Below are 19,915 nucleotides of genomic sequence, written 5' to 3'. Positions count from 1 at the left end.
TATGGCTGCCTCTGCTGCTTAGCCAAAGGGCTTAGCCTAAGAACAGGGCCTCAGACTGTCACAGTAAGAGAAGGACCTTACACTGGCAGACAGTCATTTTGATTCTTTCTTTTATACCTCTATAACTAGCCAAGTGATAAGAATACACCTAAATTCTTAGAGTACAGGCCTTTACAGACAGGCCTGACTATCTATATCCTAACATCTCCAAATGAGGAATCATCACTGAATAGGTGTGTTTTTATCACCCTCCACGGGTGATAAGAGGTGCTGCTACTTGGTGTCGGGGCAGGACACGGGGGTGAGGAAGTGAAGGGTATGGAGCACGAGCATGCACAGCTATTTGCTAGGCACAATTCAGAGACAGGCCAGCTGCAGGTCATGCAGCTGACTCAGCTGGTGTGGAGGGTGCAGCTAGGGAGGCTCGCGGGTCAGGGGCCCAATGTTGAGGTCCGGATCCATTGGAGAGGCAGCTGAGTGAGCAGCCCTGCTTTGGCTGAGGATTTGCCTCACAGGGGCAACCTTGCGCAGAGCCTGCTGTCCCCTCTGTGACGAGTTCAGTCACAGAGATCCCCTTGGGACTATCACCTGATGTGCTGAGACTACCTCTGAGCCTGTTTTCTCTGCCAGTTTGGGCCTCCAGAACCCTGCCTTGTTGAGCCAGACACACGTGTCTGCTCCAACACAGACCCATGGTTGAACCATGCGCCCCAAAGCTGCAGACTTAACTGAAAACAGCTTAAGTGCTCCTGTCTCCGGCACCCAGACACCCAACTCCCAATGGGATCCAAACCCCAAATAAATCTGTTTTACTCTGTATAAAGCTTATACAGGATAAACTCATAAATTGTCTGCCCTCTGTAACACTGACAGAGATACACAACTGTTTGCTCCCCCAGGTATTAATTACTTACTCTGGGTTAATTAATAACCAAAAAGTGATTTTTATTAAGTATAAAAAGTAGGATTTAAGTGGTTCCAAGTAATAACAGACCGAACAAAGTAAGTTACCAAGCAAAATAAAACAAAACATGCAAGTATAAGCCTAATGTATTAAGAAACTGATTACGGATGAAATCTCACCCCCAGAGATGTTCCAGTAAGCTTCTTTCACAGACTGGACTCCCTCCTACTCTGGGTCCAGCAATCACTCACACCCCTGTAGTTACTGTCCTTTGTTCCAGTTTCTTTCAGGCATCTCTTGGGGGTGGAGAGGCCATCTCTTGAGCCAGGTGAAGACAAAATGGAGAGGCTTCCAGGGCCTTTTATATTCTCTTGTGGGTGGCACAACATGCAACATGATGGAGTTTGTAGGCACCTGGGCAAGTCACATGTCCACGAATGATTAAGCTTTTTGCAGGCTGACGCCATTGTTCACATGTTAGTTTGAACGTTCCCAGGAAAGCTCAGATGTGGATTGGCGTCTCCCACAGTCCATTGTCAGTTAAGTGTTTCTTGATTGGGCACTTACTGAGAATAGTCCTTTCTCAAGAAGCTGACCAAATGCTTCACTGATGCTACTTAGAATCAAACACATCGAGATACAAGTACGTAGCCAATATTCATAACTTCAAATACAAAAATGATACATACATACATACAGCATAATCAAACCCAGCAAATTACAACCTTTCCATAGACACCCCACTTGGCCTCCTCTGTACAAGACCTGGTGCAGCCATAGGACCCTGGTTGCAACAATGATCTATACGGTCACAGTTCATGTCAATAACGTCACACGTACTATAAAGGAATGATGACCCTGAATGTATTTATTGAGAATGAAGGCTTTATTTTTTAGAGTAGAGCAATACTTCTGATGTTCTGTTTAAAGTAGTAGGGTCAAATTCTCTTCCGTTGTCATGGAGTGAAATTCCATTAAAGTCAATGGGTCTACACTTGTTTACATCATCAGAAAATTTGGCCCACCATCTTCAAAGAGTGATCTTAAATAGTGTTCTTTGACAATAGACATGAGTGATCAATAAGTGGGTGACTACTTATAGCTTTTAATAACAAGTCGTGGGCAGTGAGGCTGTCTGACAGATTATGATTGGAAAAGTTATGATTGACTTTCAGGAGTACTTCAGCATTACTGTACATCAGTGTTTGTAGCCCCTAGCATGTTTGATGTATGTGTCCCAAACTACATCCTATAGCTCTCTAAATAAGAGCTCATAAAGTATTAAAACAAAATCTAAGCAACAATCTGCAAACTGATACTGAGTAGCATGACCTTCCAAAAGAAAGACACTGCGTGGGGGAACTAAATCTTTCAGAGAAATGGTAATGAAATCCAGAACCGTTCACCTCTAAATTGGTAGTTCAAATCTAGTGTAGGTTCAGAGTAATTGTCCTCTGACTCTAATGTCAAATGACTTAATGGTCAATTTACCTCCTAATGGATAAGTGCCCATGTGGCCAAAATCATTACAATTGATACTGATTAATGGTTTTTTGTTTTTTTTTTGATGGTCTCAAAGGCAAAAGATTTGAATTGGCATGGAAACCGGATAGCTTTCTCTCGTGAAAGTAGTTCCTGCCACATCCATAGGGATAGTATACTGCTGTTTTAAATTATCATAGTCCTGTGTGAATTTAGTGTCTCTAGCAAATGCTAAATTTACTTTTTTAAATGTTGAGAGATTTTTTTAAATGGCTTTACTGCATTTAATATGTGGTATTATGTTACACAGAAGTAATTCTACATAAGTCTTTTTACAAAGAGAATGGAATATCAAAATATAAGTTTAGTACAAGTATATGTTTATCAATGAAAATGTATTAATCTCAGGATTATCTTTATCTTGTGCCACTTTTTTAAAATAAAACCTAAATATTTCCTCTCATTTCAGAAATGTCTAAGCCCAACGGGCACAAGAAATAAAAGCTTCAAGCCTATAGATCTTAATGCTAGTGTCTAAAACAGTTGAGATTCCCTGTTGCCAGGTCATTTGATATGGCTATGCAGAAAACCAAGAGTTATGTCATGCTTTCAAGGCCAATAGGACAATTCTTCTGTTGTTGTTTTTGTTGTAACCACCTTAAAAGTTCTAATAGCAATCCAGAGTTAGAAGTTTAAGAGCTGGAATAAATACAGTGGGGAACACTTGTAGTAAGCACACAACTTAGACAGTAGTGTCTGATGTCCCTTTAAGAAGATCTATAAGTGTGTTACATTGTATAGCGTTTGACTGATCTCTGCATCACTGTGCAAAATCATAGACTAGAGTGTCATGATGACTACAATACTCATGCCATTGATAAGAAAAGGCACAATCTAAGAACTTCTGAGCCTTCAACATGTGCTAAAAGTTTGTTGGGAAATCTGTCAAAGGCTACCATCGAATCAGGACCAAGTTTAACCTTTATATGCAGATTACTGAGACTGAATTTCTTCATATTAAAGCAAAATAAAGCTAATTATCTTCAGCATGGCTGAGGTGACCCTCACATTGTTATGGTTTGAATTAAGGTGGAACAGATTCTGAAACGCACAGCAGTTAAGGATTCCCTAACACGCCTTTACTATTAGAGGCAATCTGTACAACAGCTGGAAGCCAACTGCGTATTCTGACCAGTGTATAAGTAATGCTTTGATGTCAATAAAAAAAACCATATCAACCTGCCACAGAATCAAATAACCACAAGGTAAACAGTGCTGTGTGTAACACTTTCTAAAGTCAGGCAGGAATTTGACTGAGCTGTTGCTGCTGTGCAACCATGGTACCTTTTAACAGGAATTCCATAGGGAGATAAATACAAGTCCATTGGAAATAGGATTTCAAGGAGGTACAGTTAGTTAATGGAGCATTCTATAATATTTTTAGTTTGATGTTTTTTTAAGCAGCACAAACCGTGACACATCCAACTTTGTGTACCTAATTTTAACTGTATCTGTTTTGTGCATTCTATGAAAAATCTTACGTTCTCTGAAAAGTTGAAGTGAATAGTTTTGGTTAGACTGATTAGTACTTTCATTATTTCTGTGTGTTTTTGCTTTAAAAAATTTACTAAATTCTAAAAGCAATCTGGAACGGGGGCAGGGAAAATCCTTGCTTGCTTTTATATTAATGTGTTAAAATGTCAGGTTCAGCATGTATTTGTTGGTTTGCTGCATAGTTTGATGTTCTAGAGCAGGGGTGGCCGACCTGTGGCTCTGGAGCCACATGCGGCTCTTCAGAAGTTAATATGCGGCTGCTTGTCTAGGCACCAACTCCAGGGCTGGAGCTACAGGCGCCAACTTTCCAATGTGCCGGGGGGGGGGGGGGGGTTGCTCACAGCTCAACCTCTGGCTCTGCCCCAGGCCCTGCCCCCACCGCCTCCCCTAAGCCTGCAATGCCCACGCTCCTGCTCGCCACAAAACAGCTGATCGAGAGGTGCGGGGCAGGGGGGAGCTGCTGATCGGCAGAGCTGCTGGTATGTGGGAAGCGCTGGGAGTGGGGTGGGGGAGCTGATGGGGGGCTGCTGACATATTACCGTGGCTCTTTGGCAATGTACATTGGTAAATTCTGGCTCCTTCTCAGGCTCAGGTTGGCCACCCCTGTTCTGCAATAAGCAGAGTTTTTTTACAAATGAGCTTGCTTTTTGTATCATTGCTACAGATTCATTTGATAGGGTGAATATTAACAGTGTCATATATTTGCTTATTTCTTGGAGAGTTTTTCTTCTTTGTATAGACAGAGTGTATTTATAGGGGGGAAGTTTTAGAGATTGGCTCTGGTTTACCTGCAGAGATGTTTCTGCACATGATGGATCCATATGTGTGTTCCCATTGCTGGCCTTTGAAGTGCAAGTAAGCTACACAGATTGTAACCTCCTCACTAAACTTTTTAAGGATCTTCATTGAGAAGTTATTAGTTTACATATAAATGAGGATTCTTGGAATTAAACTACATTGGCATACAAAATATTTATCATTTCCTTTTGATTAGCAGCAGGTCAAAAGGCATCTGTTCAGAAGTACTTTAAATTACATGTTTTGTTTCTAACCTATAACTGCCTGATTACTGTCCAGCATGATGTAACAACATTACTTGCATAGAGAAGTACTAGTACCAGCTCAGTGTTGTGTCTGCACCTTTGTTAGATAGTCAGATCCATTTGTCCATTTTATAATTTGCGATTCCAAATGGACAGTTGTTCCTTGTTTTAGAATTGTTTTATAGATGTGGGGGGAAAGGTTTAAATGCTTAGGACTTTTTATGAGAGAGTTTCCTTGTCTCAGCTTCTTTATTTTTCTCAGAGTAAGTGCTTAATACAAAAAGTGTTGTTTAAAATGTCTCTTATAAATACATGGGTGGCTCCAGAACATCTGGCCAAATGAGTATCCTGTCCTGAGAATCTTATATATAAGAATTACAAAATGCAATAATGTCTAAAATATGAATTAGACTCTCTCATTTTCTGTTAAGAATAGGTTTTAAAAGCTGCTGTTTTGGTTTAAAAACATGCTTTAATTTCATGGCAATTTTAAAATGACAGTAGAAAGTTCTTTAACTTTTATTTCTCTGAATGTAGGAGTATAGTATTTATTTGCAGAGAAGGGGGTATGAAATACAGCAGTAACCAACATTTTCACACTTCTAACTAAAATACGCCCCCCCTTTAAATAAAATTAATATGCTCCAGATTTGCTGTTACATACGCAGCCACAGCAGTTTTATCAAATGAAAAGCTGTCTTGCTATGAAAATGGTGAATATTTGCCAAGGGCAAATATGTGAAAATATGACAGTCCAGAGCAGGAATTTCACCTTCCAGACAGGTGGTTGGCAGAGTGTAGATAATTGATATGATCAAAATTAACTTTGTCAAGATGGTAGCATTGATGTTTCTGTGAGGTATATTTAGAGAGCTGTATATCAAGTGCATTTTGAATTTTTGCAGGTTGGGAGATCAACGGAAAGCCCTATAGACTTTGTAGTAACAGATACAATTTCTGGCAGTCAAAACAATGATGAAACTCAGATCACACAAAGCACCATATCCAGGTTTGCATGCAGGATTGTCTGCGATAGGAATGCACCGTATACAGCAAGGATTTTTGCAGCAGGATTTGACTCTTCTAAAAACATATTTCTTGGAGTAAGTACTATTGATAGCTATGTTATGCACAAGCAAAAATCGCCTGTATGCCATGTGCTTTTTTAAAAAAAATGAGTCATAAGAATTTGCTCATTACAAATTCTGTATATTGCCATTGACTTTGGTGCCTAGGTTTATTAAAACCTCAGAAATTCTATGATTCGAAAATTTATGGGAACTTCAAATTTATTAGTGAAATATATTGCCATTTTGTGAACTCTTCACAGTGGCTTCTACCTATCTTTAATATCAGAGTCTAAATTATGTGGCCTCTTTTTTGTTGTTGAAAAGATTGGCTCTTCAGGGCACGACATGAGTTCTGACTAGGCATTCACCATTAATTAAACTTACAGTGGGATTGTTTTAGCTAGATGAGTACTAGCTTCCAAGGAAAGATATAACCACCACCCAGTACAAGCCACAGTAAAGACTATATAAACTGCAATGGTTAACAGCATCTTCATGATTTAAGTGTTAGCCGATGTGTCTGTAAGGCCAACACAGGGATTGCACAAGCATCTCATGTGTGACATTTGGTTTATTGAGTTAGAAGTAACAATTTTCTGCAAAAGTTTAAATACTGGTTAAAAATGTGCAGCTAAATCTCTTGCTGCTTTGAAAATATCACCCACGAGCCTTGCATTCACCAACAGTGTTCTTTACCCTTATAAACACTAACTGTGCTGGTGAAATATACTGGAGTGCTGATCCTACTTGAGGCTTTGAAAGTAAAAGGCTGCCTTCTTTCCCATTGTTATGGTGTTACATCTAGGAAAAAGCAGCAAAATGGAAAAATCCCGATGGGCACATGGACGGATTAACAACCAATGGAGTTCTGGTCATGCATCCAAAAGGAGGGTTTACCGAGGAGTCTAAACCCGGAGTGTGGCGGGAAATTTCAGTTTGTGGTGATGTATATACTCTACGAGAAACCAGATCTGCTCAACAAAGGGGGAAGCTAGTAAGTTGAAAGTGCAAGTTATTCAAAACCAATGTACTACTAACATAGGAAAACCTCTTTTTCCTGGCACTGAGAACTGTGATATTAGAGGTGTGGGGTACAGGAAGTACAGTATTGTGTCTCAGCATTGTCACACCTAGCACTGGGGCAGGGGATCATGGAGAGAACATACACAAACACCCCACTCAAAGATAGAAGAGCCGGGGAGGGTCCCTTATGGGAGATCTGAGCAGGTTACTGCGTCAGTCCTGAGAAGTGAGCTCCACTGCTCCTCCTGCAGCTGCCTAAAGAGGCGTGGCTGCCCTTTGATCTGCCACTAGCAGGGAGAGGGAAAGAAAGCAGGGTCCCCGTGCTACCACCAGGCCTATGCAGGGAAGAGCTTTGCACATCTCAACCTCTATATTCTGTTTTTTTTGCTACAATGCTCTCCTTCCCTGCTCCTCATCCATCTCTTCCTTCCTTTTTTCTAATTAGCGGTGAGATGTAACTGTTCAACCGTCAAGCTGTTAGACTCTGAGGCTTGAGGGAAGTGTAGGTAATAATTTTCCAGCCCCCACTCATCCATGTTCAGCCTCGCATTTTTTCTTACTGGGCAACCCATTCTTCCCCTCCTCCCCACTCTGTGGCCACACTCCTCATGCGCCTCCCAACTCTAGGGCTCAAGAGGGTCCTTTTCTGCACCCTTTCCCTCCCTTCCCTCCATCCCTGACTGTTGATATCTGCGGGAGAGGACTGATGCTCCCTGTCTGGGTTGCTTAGGACTGCAGCTTTTAGAAGCAGGAGTCCTTCCCTTCTCAGTAGGCACTTGTTCCCCCAGGTATTCCCACCTCTTGACTTATTTAATTCTAGTTTGGTTTGTAACTGATATAAAAAGAGAGAGCACCATATCCTGGGTTGTAGGTGCCTTTGCTATATTCAAAAATACAATGACTTGCTAACAGTGTACAATCCTAGTCAAACACCTTTAGTGCTGCTGAGAAAAAGCAGCTCTAGAATAAGAAAGTCTCCTCTCCCACAGCCAGAACAACTTGCCTTCTTAATGTAAATAAAATGACATGGCATACTGGTTAGTACAGCTGTGAGCAATGTTCTTTGAGTGGGTTCATAAAAATGAATCCACAAAGTTTGCAATGTGTTCAGTTCATGATACCAAGAAACCTTTCCCTTTTCTGTTTGTAAAGAATTTTCTGACTCTTCATTTGATGAGCTTCTGTTCTGATCACTGAACTTCGTACCTGTAGCACTTGCTGTAAATTACCTTTTATCAATAGATTATTGTATCATTATCTAGGTTTTTTTTATAGGGATGATTTACTCTTCTTAATCCACAAATTTGGGCTAAATTAATATATCAAGTGTGGTCGTTCCTCCTGCCAGCCACACTTATTGAAGTGCTCTGTTTAATATCCAGGATATTTATTTGATATGACAGTACTGAATGTTCCACCCCTTAGCAACGTGTAAAGCTGATGCTGGTTAATTATACACTTCTCACTCCTGAGAAGTCTGTTCTCAGATCATGTCCCACACACATTTTAACGTGCATTCATCATTTCAATGGTGGTACCAACAGCGCAAGTTGCCTATATGTTTGTGACATTAAAACAAATTAGAGAAAGCTGCACTGAAGCTGTTGTTTTGTTTAGGATAGTCTCTCAATATGTTGCATAATCACCTGCTTTCATTCAGAAGAGAAAATGAGAATTTTTAGACAGTAAATATTATGCTGTAGTTTGTACACAATGCCTGTTTATACACTGAGCCTGATTTTTCAGAAGAGCTGAGTCCCTTCAGCTTCCATCCGATGAAGTGAGCTGTAGCTCACTAAAGCTTATGCTCAAATAAATTTGTTAGTCTCTAAGGTGCCACAAGTACTCCTTTTCTTTTTGAGAATACAGACTGACAGGGCTGATACTCTGAAACCTGTCAATATGAGTAATAGGTGCTCATCACTTCTGAAAATTGGGGACTAAGATTTAGCTGTCAGTTACTTTTATGCTTTAGCATTAAACTTACAAAAATATTTGTGAATTTGGCTAGCATGGTATCTGCAATATAACATGTCACTTGCCCGCCCAAACAAAGGAAGCAAAATGCAACAGAAAGCTCCAAAGGAGTGATACAGCTCACTATCTGGTACACATCTCAGAATGAAGGAGTGGGAACTCTCTAAATCCTGTCAAAACTGTCTGTAAGTAAAACAGACAACCATAGAGAAAATCCATGCTAGGAAGGTGAGAGAGACCCAGGGAAGATCCATACTAGAAGATCAGAGAGAAAGAGACATGGCAGGTAGGAGAGAGACCCCCACATCAAAAGGGTGAGGGGGAAGGGGAGAATAAATTCCAGAGAGGTTATTTGTAAACATTCTGAGAATTTTACTAGAGAATTATGGGAGTGAGTGGTATGTGTTGAGGAAGAGGAGTCATTCACAGAATTAGCTAAATTGTCTGTAAAGATCCATCTCAAATTTATGTTTGTGTTCTACCTCTAGGTAGAAAATGAGACCAACATCCTACAAGATGGCTCTCTCATTGACCTGTGTGGAGCCACTCTTCTGTGGAGAACAGCAGATGGTCTGTTTCACACACCGACTCAGAAACACATTGAAGCTTTGCGACAGGAGATAAATGCCGCTAGGCCACAGTGTCCTGTTGGGCTGAATACTTTAGCGTTTCCCAGCATTAACCGTAAAGATGTGGTAGAAGAGAAACAGCCTTGGGCTTACCTTAGCTGTGGTCACGTTCATGGCTATCACAATTGGGGACATCGCAGTGACACAGAAGCCAATGAGCGCGAGTGTCCTATGTGCAGAACCGTTGGTCCCTATGTGCCTCTTTGGCTTGGTTGCGAGGCAGGGTTTTATGTGGATGCTGGTCCTCCAACTTATGCTTTCACCCCTTGTGGACATGTGTGCTCTGAGAAATCTGCAAAATACTGGTCTCAAATCCCACTGCCTCATGGTACTCATGCATTTCATGCTTCCTGCCCTTTTTGTGCAGCACAGCTGACTGGGGAACACAACTGCGTCAAACTAATTTTTCAGGGTCCAATTGACTGATGCCATTTTACAAATGACCACAATAACATTTTCTTTAACAATTTACTGTGAAGATTTTGCCACTAACTCTAGATTTTTCCTTTTTATAATACTGTTATTACTGGGGAGGTGCGGGGGAGGGGGGAGGGGCCTGATGGGGGATGAAATGGGGATACATTGATACCTGGAACTTGACAGATATCAGTGGTGTTGCATGCTCATCAGCGGCATATTCATGAAGTCTTCTTGATCAAATTGTAGAATGTTTGTAATGATCTTTCTATTAGCACCCTTGATCAGGGGGGAAAAAAAAGTCAATGATTTTTTTTAATCTTGGATTTTTTAATGGAAAATTTTTTCCTTCAAAACTTCGACAAGCCTTTAAAAACCTATTTTTTTCAAATCTAGAAGGAACATACAGAATGTAATTTCTTTAATTTGCAATATAATTAACTTGAATAGTTTCTCAAAGAGCTAATATGGAATGTGTGGGCAAACATAGGTGAATGTTAACTAGACACAACTGTCAATTTGGATCATACGTGAAAGGTTAGCTGCATAAATTGTAGCATATAAATGCTATTAAATCACCTGTCACGGTATAATGCAGTTGGCCAAAAAGGCATCAAGGATTACTTGAAACTGGAGAGTTCCTGTTTGCTTTGATTTCCTTTCAGTGAGGTGGGTATCCAGTGTTCATGAAATACAGTATATGGTTGATTTTTTTTTAACCTGCATTTTGTGAAATTGAATTACTTTTACACATGTAAAGTTGTTTGTACCTTTTTAAAGAGAGAATTTCTGTATATTTGTAGTCCTGCCTTTGCTTTCTTTCTGCTTAATGTGGCTTGCCCTTGCTGCTCACCTTGCATGCCTGGAACTACTGGGTTAATTAAGATGTAGCAACCCTTTTAAGAATTGCATTAATGAAGGGATAGCACTGCAGCAATAGAAAATAGGTTTAGGTGCTGTTATACAGAATGTATGCACATAAACCTAAATCCAGCAAGGCATTCTAAGCACATGCTTAACTTTAAGCACATCCGTAGCTCTTCTGACTTCAGTGGGACTTAAGTGCTTGACTGGATTGGGGCCATGCTGTCTTCTTTTGAAATCAAAAAGTGATTAAAAATAAGCTACTGGGTTTTTTTCAGCTCACTTATATGATACAAGCCAAAATGCTGTGAGGAGAGCATCCTTCCATAATTTAACTGTAGTTTTTGTTACACTTACTGCCATCTTTTCTTGCATTTTTGAGAAGTGCTGGAATCTATTTTTCTTTAAAATGTTTGCAAATCAAACAGAATTCAAATGTAATCATTAAATACACGCAACAGAGTATATTCATCTGCAGTAGATAAAATGAAATTCCTGAGTTTTAAGAGAACAAATAGGTGTTTACTAGCTAAATAAATCAGAATTTCATGAGAGATCTACCATCCCGCTCTGCCAGCTTCATTTGGTTGAGAATAATAATAATTCTTGATCCTTGCTTTCTGTAATCTAGGTATCTGAGGTGTCATTCTATCCAGGTTGAAAGACTTTGGGAGAAAATCATTAAAAGGTGAAACTGATTATTCAAAACTCAGTTCTGTTAAAGTGATTACTATATCACTTGAAATTTGCTATATTTGTGCCCTTTGTATAAATATATAATTTATATGATTTTAATATATTGTGTATATACTTGAATTGGCCTGTTCATATTTTGATTGTCAAATTGTTTTATAGTTAACCTTATAAACATTTAAAATGTCCCTTGCCTATGGTGGTGGGACATATTATTTCATCTGCTGCTGTTTAATATAATTTTGCTGTGTAAAAAGGTTTAGCATTTTAATAATTTGAAAATAGCTTTACTTCTGTTTTTAAACTTTATTTTCGTTTTGCCGTAAAAGGTAGTGTTCATTCTGCAGCATTCCCTGTACAAATCCCAAATTGTACAGTTTGCTTGTCCCACTCACTGGTTGGAAAGGGGACAAATCTTGTTAGTCTAGAACTATACACTTCTTCCTAGTGCCTTTTCAGTGAGATCCTTTTGTGGTTCCATGTTCCAAGTCCTTCCACAAGGCAGCCTTGTGGTTACTGTTCCACCAAGAAGGACAGCCCAACCAGACAGAAAAAGATGCTGTTAGCGTTCATTTCTCTGCCAGGGTTTGTGGCATAAACATAAGGGTGTCCCTGTCTCTTCTCTAGCTGTCTTCAGTATAAATTCCTCAGGTTCCACATGCATTCTGCAGCATTTGTTCTACTTAGCATATACCTCATCTGTGAGAGGCAGACTCCACCCTGTTCTGTTGAACTGTGTCTGTTAGCTAGAGAGCTTTTGTCATGAGAGAGGCCACGAAATCAAACTTTCGGGAAATGTACATTGTTGTCTCAAGGTCACAAGATTTAACGCTTGGCAGTAGGCATTAAAAGTGGTAGTCAGAGCCCTAGATTTTGAGACCTTTTGCACTCACAGGACTATAATATGCTTCACATCCCTGATATAGTAACTATTTTGGCAAACTGCAAGTGTAGTTTCCCCATGAGAGTTAATGGCCTGTAGTCATAAAAGCTCTAAGGCACCTCCATACCAAGCCTCTTTATGTTCCTCCTTCGCCATTATAATCTAGATGTGGGAGCTGATGTCCCCCCATCTTGCCCACTCACGGACACCTGTACAAAGTGGGTGTAAAATGCTACAGTTTTGCACACTCACCTTGCCATGGTGTAAATGACTACTTAGAATGCAAGACTGTGGAGTTTCAGGCCTGTGATTTTCAGTTGCAGAGGTATCACTTGAAAGACTATGTCCAAACTCTTGTATTCCCATCAGGCTTGGATTAGCACAAGAAATGCTGCAAGAAGGGAAATAGTGTCTTACCAGTGAAACCAACTTCTAGAAGTTCATTTGTATGAATCCCGGTACTCTCCCACTGACCAGTAGTTAGAATCAGAGGGAGTCTTTTTCTCTCCCGCACCCCCTACTCCCCAATCCCCTTTCATTGCTCTGGAATGAATTTGGGGGAAAATCAGGTTTCATGAATTAATGAAATTTGTTCTGTCTCTCTTATACATACATACATACAAAGGAATTTGCAGAAGGGTCATCTTTAGACAGAAAACAAACGTTCTTTTATTTCATGATTTAAATGACCATTCCATCAGACCTGTCAGTGCTTTTGCATATCCCTGAACAAAAGTCAGCAATAATGCATTCCATAAGTAATATTTTTACCAGTTACTCCATCAGTTTCATTTGAATGAGTCGAAGCTGTTTGAAGCACAACTCTACTCAAAGTATTTTTCTAGTCTTTTTTTTTTTTTTAGTCTCTGCTTGTCAGTTCTTGTATGCTGCAGCTCTCACATTCTCCTTTTTTCAGGCAGTTTTTTGGAAGGAGGGCTAAAGTCTACACTGAAGACTCAGTATTAAGTTGTCTGTTCTTGAATTGTGGTCCAAATTAAGCAAAATCTTTTAGTACAGTAATTCATATTAATCATGACTCAGTATTTAATTATGAAGTATGGTACCTTTGTGCCTCAGAGTAGCCTGGCATAGATGGTTAGAGAAGAAATGCTTTGGGACATGGGTGGAAAGAAGGAGAAAGCCATTAAGAAAAGACTGGCTCTGTTAAGAGCAGCAAACCAATTCTGATGCAAAACAGCACATAAACATGTTTGTAGCCGTTTTGATTTTCATGTATCTCTTGGTTGATTTTCCAAACTTGTTTAATTTATTACATAGTCAAAAACTGAAGAGAATCCTTTTTATAAACAAGTTCAACAAAGGTTTAATTTCACTTCATTAAGAAAAAAACCTTGCCACTTTTGTTGCTGCTTTATGGGTTGGGGGAGGGATTTTTTGTACTCTTTATTCCTGACTCTGGAATTTGAGAATCCTGTTTTAGAATATGGCCAGAAAGCAGAGGGGGTGGGAGTGGGAGTGGGATGCTGCCTAATCTTCATACTTAAATAACTCACTATTTTTGAGAGACTACATAGTGTCTTTATAGAATTATTTTATATATTTACACACACAGACACAGCCAAAACATGGCTACTGGTTTGATCTTTGATAGCTCTCTGTTTGGGGCTGCCGCAGTGGCTAAGTTAATTCCTTGCCCACTATTTTTTAAAGGCTTAAGCATACTATGGGAAATGGAACTTCCCTCAAAATAGAGCCCTAAAAGAGAAATCCATTTTTATCTCCGATGTTGATAAGCCTTGACATTAAATTCTAGTGCAGAAGAGCAACCAAAAAGAATTCTTCATCTGGCCATCATCATTGCCAATGGAAGGCACTGAAATGCATTCCGGCTTGGTAACAAAGCTGTCTCTGGTACAGAACTGCTTTGCTGTGTCTCTGACTTCTATTAAAGGCAAGAGCTGCAAATGGCATTTTAAAACAAGATTTGTGCCCCTTTTTGATTCTCTCTGATCATTACAAAAGATTGAGAGGATTTACTCCATATGAGCAAGGTCAGGTCTTCCCCAGTTTTGTGAATGACTCAGATGCCAGGTGGGAGCTCTCACCCATTAACTGAAGTACAGAGGTGTTGAACCTAAAACACTTAAGGGAAAGAAAGTTGTTGTTAACCACTTGAGTTAGAGACGTTAAAAAAGCCAAGTAGTTTGAAATATTCTGGCTAAAAATCTCTTCCTCTCTGATGCTCAGTTTACAGCTTCTTGTTGGTATTTTAATTCGTCTTGTTCTCCATTTATATAGTTATAGGGTAGACAGTGCAAGAAAATGTGTGTGTTTTGTAGAGGGGTGGTTTTTAAAAAAACAAACCCTTTCAGGATTGCTTGATCTCGAAGAAGCAAAGAGGGGCATGGACTTCTCTCTTTTGGCGATTTATTTTTAATTCCAATTTATAATGATTTGCATTGTAAGTAGTCCCTAAAGCTGGTGCTAGGAAAAGTGAAGGATAACCCTATTCATTCAGGATCAATTTCTGTCTTCCTTACACAAACAAAACTCCTACCCAGATTCTGTAGTCCTTATGCAAGCAAATTCGCATAGACTTCAGCATTAGTTTTGTTCTTGAAAAGACCACAGTATCTGGCCTTTTGTTCCTATAGATGCAGGCTGGGGTGTATACTTTTAGCGCTAGTTAGAGAAAGACATGCCATCTTTGTTTTTGCTAGCAGCAGAGCAAAAGTATAAATTGCTGGGACATCAAACAGAAGTTACTTTGAAGAAAGCAATAGCTCTCAAATCACTTTATTTTTAATGGGGCATATTTATACTTTCCAGATGGGCAGTTAACCTTCACCAAGTACCTTGTGTTCCTTTGCATCATGGGTAACTGATGGATAAAGATGTGCATTGTGTTCCACTTTCATCAGACACATTACTAAATAGGTATCTTTACACGGGCTCTTGTCTTGTAACACAGCTGTAGGAAGAGTCTCTCATTTGAACAGCAAGCCCAGTATCAAGGGGAAGTGGCTATGTTTACCTTATACAGTGTTACCAGTTGTTAAATTTTCAGAATATATTTGTAAAACCAATCTTTTATATGCCATGTGAAATGGATTCAAAAATTATTTCTTCACTGTTGTACCTGTGGAAGTACAAGCCATTTTACAGGAAAAACTTCAAAACTATTAAAATGTTATCTCAATATTGACTTTGAGTCCTTTAATTATTTCTTCCTCCAGGTTGTCAGTGGAATGTAACTTTTCGTTGCAAAAAAAAGTTACTAAAGTCAACATAAGAAACCAAAACACCCTGGCTGAGAACTTCTGTGCAGACAAGTTAATGGGGTGTATTCCGTGTGAATGCTCTAAAATTTGTTAATCTTCTTTTTTCCCCTTGTTTAAATTGAACTTTTCTTGTGCTTTCAATGCCAGCTGTCTTCTTGTGGTGTTAACATCATTGCTAAATAAAAGCAATTTCCAGGAATAACATGCTTTGTGACTTTTAAAATTAATTCCCGTAATGACAACTTTGATGTTTTGTTTGCATCTCTGTATTTGTCCCTTTTTTTGTATGCACAAACAGAATACATAAGCTTCATTTTTTAAAAAAATGTCCTAAGAATGGTTTTCTGTGTGTGTTTTTTGTTTGTGTTTGAGGGGGAGTGAGGGTGTTAAAGACAATATTGGCACAAGCATGGAAAGGGGAAATAAGAAAACCTGCAGCTTTTTCTCAGCATGGCAGTATGACGTTTTCTACTAGGTTTTTTTAATGGAGAATTATTTTAAATAATTTTCCAGGGAGTCTGATCCTCTTGGAAAACCAGAAATTTAGATTATCTGTATATAAATGGCTCCATCTGTAAATTATGGCTAACACCAGTACACGTGGGAAAATAGCTTTCTCAGTCTTCTGCCTTTAAACTAGTCATGTGTAGGTAGCTGCTTCATTTGTACTTTCCTCTTTCAAATGCTTCCTTAAAAAACCACTCCTAGGCATTTTTCTTCTCCACAGCCAGGCCTGATCTGCCCTGTGACTTTTCTTCTTAAGCCCTGATCTTGCAGATATTTCTGCATGTGTGAGTAACCTTAAGTACATGCATAGTCACATACTTGTGTGCTTAAAGTTACTTATGTGTATAAGAATAGGAAGGATTGTGGCCTTCAAAAAGTTTGGGGCTTCTTAGGCCAGGATTCAGGAAAGCACTTAGGCACATGCTTAGCTCTAGTAGTTTTCCGGATAACACGTAGGATTATGTTCAAAGTTACACATGTGTGTAAGTCTGATTGACTTGAGTGGAATTTAAGCACAGGCCTAAAGTTAAGTACATGCTTAATTGCTGGTCCAAATAATGATACTTTCCTGAATTGGGACCTCTAATTATAAAGTGTCTTGAAAAATATAACTCTGCAACATACATTAAACATTAGCAGCCCGAGCCTGGTCAGTCAGTAGCTCAAACCAATATTAGCACTACTTGCCTTAAAACTGCAGGAGAAACGAATCCACAAAAGGTGAAAAATAGCTCTGCTGGGCCTGATTGATGGAGGAGTTGTGGTGTTGTCAGTCTGTTTACAATCCTGGTACTGGGTGAGGAGGAATTTTTTTGTTCTTCTGTGCTGCGGAGGAGGAAGCAGGGAGAGGTGATGCTCGGAGCCAGGACTGAGGTGGGGAAGGAGAAAAGGAAAGCTCTAGGGCAAAATAAAACTAACAGAAAACATCTGCTACTGCAGGCCTCTGAAGAGTTGCATGTGAATTGGATACTTAGTTGTCTTGCAGATCCTGCTGTGCATTTTTAGGACCACGCTGACGGCCTCTGTTGGCCTCTGATGGAAGCATACTTCACCATGTGGGTAACTTTGGGGGGAGGGGTGAAAATTATATGGTTCTTAATTCAAATTCTGAGGCATCGTAAGATTGTTTGATTTTATTTTTTTTTTTATAAAATCGAAGAGGTACTGGTGCAGAGGTGAATGCTTTATCCTCAAGTTTCATTTGGTATAAAACAGCACCACAGCTGTTGTTTGCAGTAGAGAGGAGACGGATGTGCTTAGGTGCAGGAAGATGCATACACTGTGTTGCTTACTATTTCGAAAAGTCTTCCAGTCCAGACTTAACATTTTGAGAGGGGCTTTACAAAACGTCACACTTCTTAAGAGAACACACTTTTTTTCCAAAATTGAATATTTTAAAAAAACCCTCCAATTAATCTCACACTTATACAAAGTTCCTTTCTGCCTAGAGAGCATATGTGAGAAATTTCAGATGGAAATGAGCTTGTTTGCAAATGCAATGTGAATTCACTCGTGGCTGTATAATGGAATGTGATTAACAATACTGATCTGAAGAACAGCTCTGTAGAGCTCAGCAGCTCGTTTCACCAACAGAAGTTGGTCCAGTAAAAGCTATTGCCTCATCCATCTTGCTACCTAACTCACTTAGAGGGACAGAGACGGTTGTGCTCAGTGCTTAGTACTGTCCTGCCCAAATCTCAGTGTGGGCAGTTATAGTCTTCCTGCTCCTTGCATCCCCCGTCTTGATTTGCAAACAGTATTCTTCACTTCTGGTCGTAAACTCTCGTTCCTGCCATCGAGTTATACAGCTGTAGTATTTCACCTGGGGTAGGTGGCTGCATTTCAACAGTGATTAAATTATTTCTCTCTGCACATAGTTTCTACAGTGCGTTGAGAACAACGATTACTTGAAATCCCCTAAGGGTATCGCTGTGCTAATATAAGATGTTGGTTCCTCTCAAACTGAAGTCCCACCATTGAACCCCTCTCTCCAGAGTTGAGTGGCGTTAAACCACAGCTCTCCCTGGTGCTCTGGTGGAAGGAAAGCTGATGCTCATGAAAGCTTATGCTCAAATAAATTGGTTAGTCTCTAAGGTGCCACAAGTCCTCCTGTTCTTTTTGCGAATACAGACTAACACGGCTGCTACTCTGAAACCTGTCGCATTGCTTTTGTTGTTCTCAATCTCCACAGATCCGGTTCTCTCTTATTTATATGCACTTTGTGTCATGTTTTTGTGGCATTGTAATCTTGAAGAGTGCTGAAGTTCTTTAGGAGGAGAGACTATCCCCTGCATGCTAAGCATTTTAGAGCAATATCATGAAGAGGTTTCCACGGTAGATAAGTGTGATGTGAGGCTCTAATCCTGCATTCCTCACCCGCCCCAGATACCCCGATGGCAAGGTCAGGCCCAAGATGGGGAAGCAGACAGCAGAAGTAAGCCTAGTAAACAGACCTGCAGTGATGACGCTGGCTGTGCCGGTGTGACAGCATTGTGGTACCCATGTGTGATGTGTGTCATTGGTCAAGCTGAGAATATGCATTTTGTACACAGGCGGGCAACCTGGACAACCCTTCAAGCTTCCAAAAAAGGTGAGTCACGCTAGCGGTGTGCAATAGGTGTGTGTTCCCACCTCCTTACTTTGGGACGGTGCAAATTCTGGCTTCCCCAGGGTGCTATTTGACTAATGGGTGGCCTGGACACCAGTGCTAGGTGGGGTTGTACTGCTCAATGGCTCTGCAATGGTTGTACTGCTCAACATTGAGGGAAGAAAATCTATAGAAGCACGTTGCCCTTAGTTCATGGGGTGAAACTAACGGCAATTCTTTAGGGTAGCAGGAATGCAGCTGTTCAATGATGGTGCAGCAAACAGCTGGTGTCCCCCAGCCCTGCCCTCCAGCTGACCAACGATCACTTCATTTGGTGTGAAATTGCCCTTATGACAGTGGCTCTTTTCTAGTTGTCTTTGCTTCACAGCATGAAATCCCCCAGTGGCTGTAAATCTACAGCCCTTTAAAGGGAAGGGAGGGAACTTCAAAAGTGGAGGTGGGGTGAACAAATGTTTGGGGCAGGAGCGGCACCTTCCTCTGGGGAAAGCACTGGGTGCAGCCGCACTCAAAGTGTGATCTAGACAGCAGCCCTGGGCTGGATGGAACTCAGAGTGGGGTGGGGAAGTCACCTCTACGGTATGTTGCCATCTGTTTTTACCATTGTGTTTCATGTTATGGGTATAGCACTGGGATCCCTCACTGTGGGAGAAGTGCCCACTGACCAACCCAGATTATGTCCTAATACCTCTGACAGCACATGCATCTTCCTCTCTTGCCCCCCGCCCCCGCCCGCCGTTCCCCTTTCCTCTGAAGCAAATGAGAGAGAATTTGCAATCTCCAGGCAAAAATTGCCCTCTAGAGACACGCAGCTGCCCCTGGAGTATACCTTGGCAGCTGCGTAAGAGCTAAGAGTAAACGCTGTGTTGGATTGCGAGTCCGGGGGGAGATAGATAAGATGCAATTATCCAATGGGAATTTCGCTAGGGCGCCAGGGCTAATAGTTCTTGCAATGAGATGGGGCAGCACCCAACTTCGTTCTGAAGGCAAGTTGTTTAAAATGCCCCTTGTATTAGCCTCTG

General features: G+C 40.5%; 1 protein-coding gene across 3 annotated transcripts in view; it reads left to right on the top strand.

Moving 5' to 3' along the window:
• The window catches only part of PELI2 (pellino E3 ubiquitin protein ligase family member 2), a 121,960-nt gene extending 105,975 nt beyond the window's left edge, over positions 1-15,985 (top strand). For all 3 annotated transcript variants that reach the window (XM_043548215.1, XM_037901208.2, XM_037901209.2), the window contains 3 exons: positions 5,889-6,086; positions 6,859-7,047; positions 9,542-15,985. In XM_043548215.1, the coding sequence (XP_043404150.1) occupies positions 5,889-6,086; positions 6,859-7,047; positions 9,542-10,108 (954 nt within the window). In that variant the 3' untranslated portion in view covers positions 10,109-15,985. The remainder of the gene's footprint in view (positions 1-5,888; positions 6,087-6,858; positions 7,048-9,541) is intronic.
• The last annotated feature ends 3,930 nt before the right edge of the window (positions 15,986-19,915 follow it).

The sequence above is a fragment of the Chelonia mydas genome, chromosome 6, assembly GCF_015237465.2.
Source record: "Chelonia mydas isolate rCheMyd1 chromosome 6, rCheMyd1.pri.v2, whole genome shotgun sequence".
In the NCBI taxonomy this organism is placed as follows: Eukaryota; Metazoa; Chordata; order Testudines; family Cheloniidae; genus Chelonia; species Chelonia mydas.
This window is presented reverse-complemented; position numbering and strand designations above follow the sequence as displayed.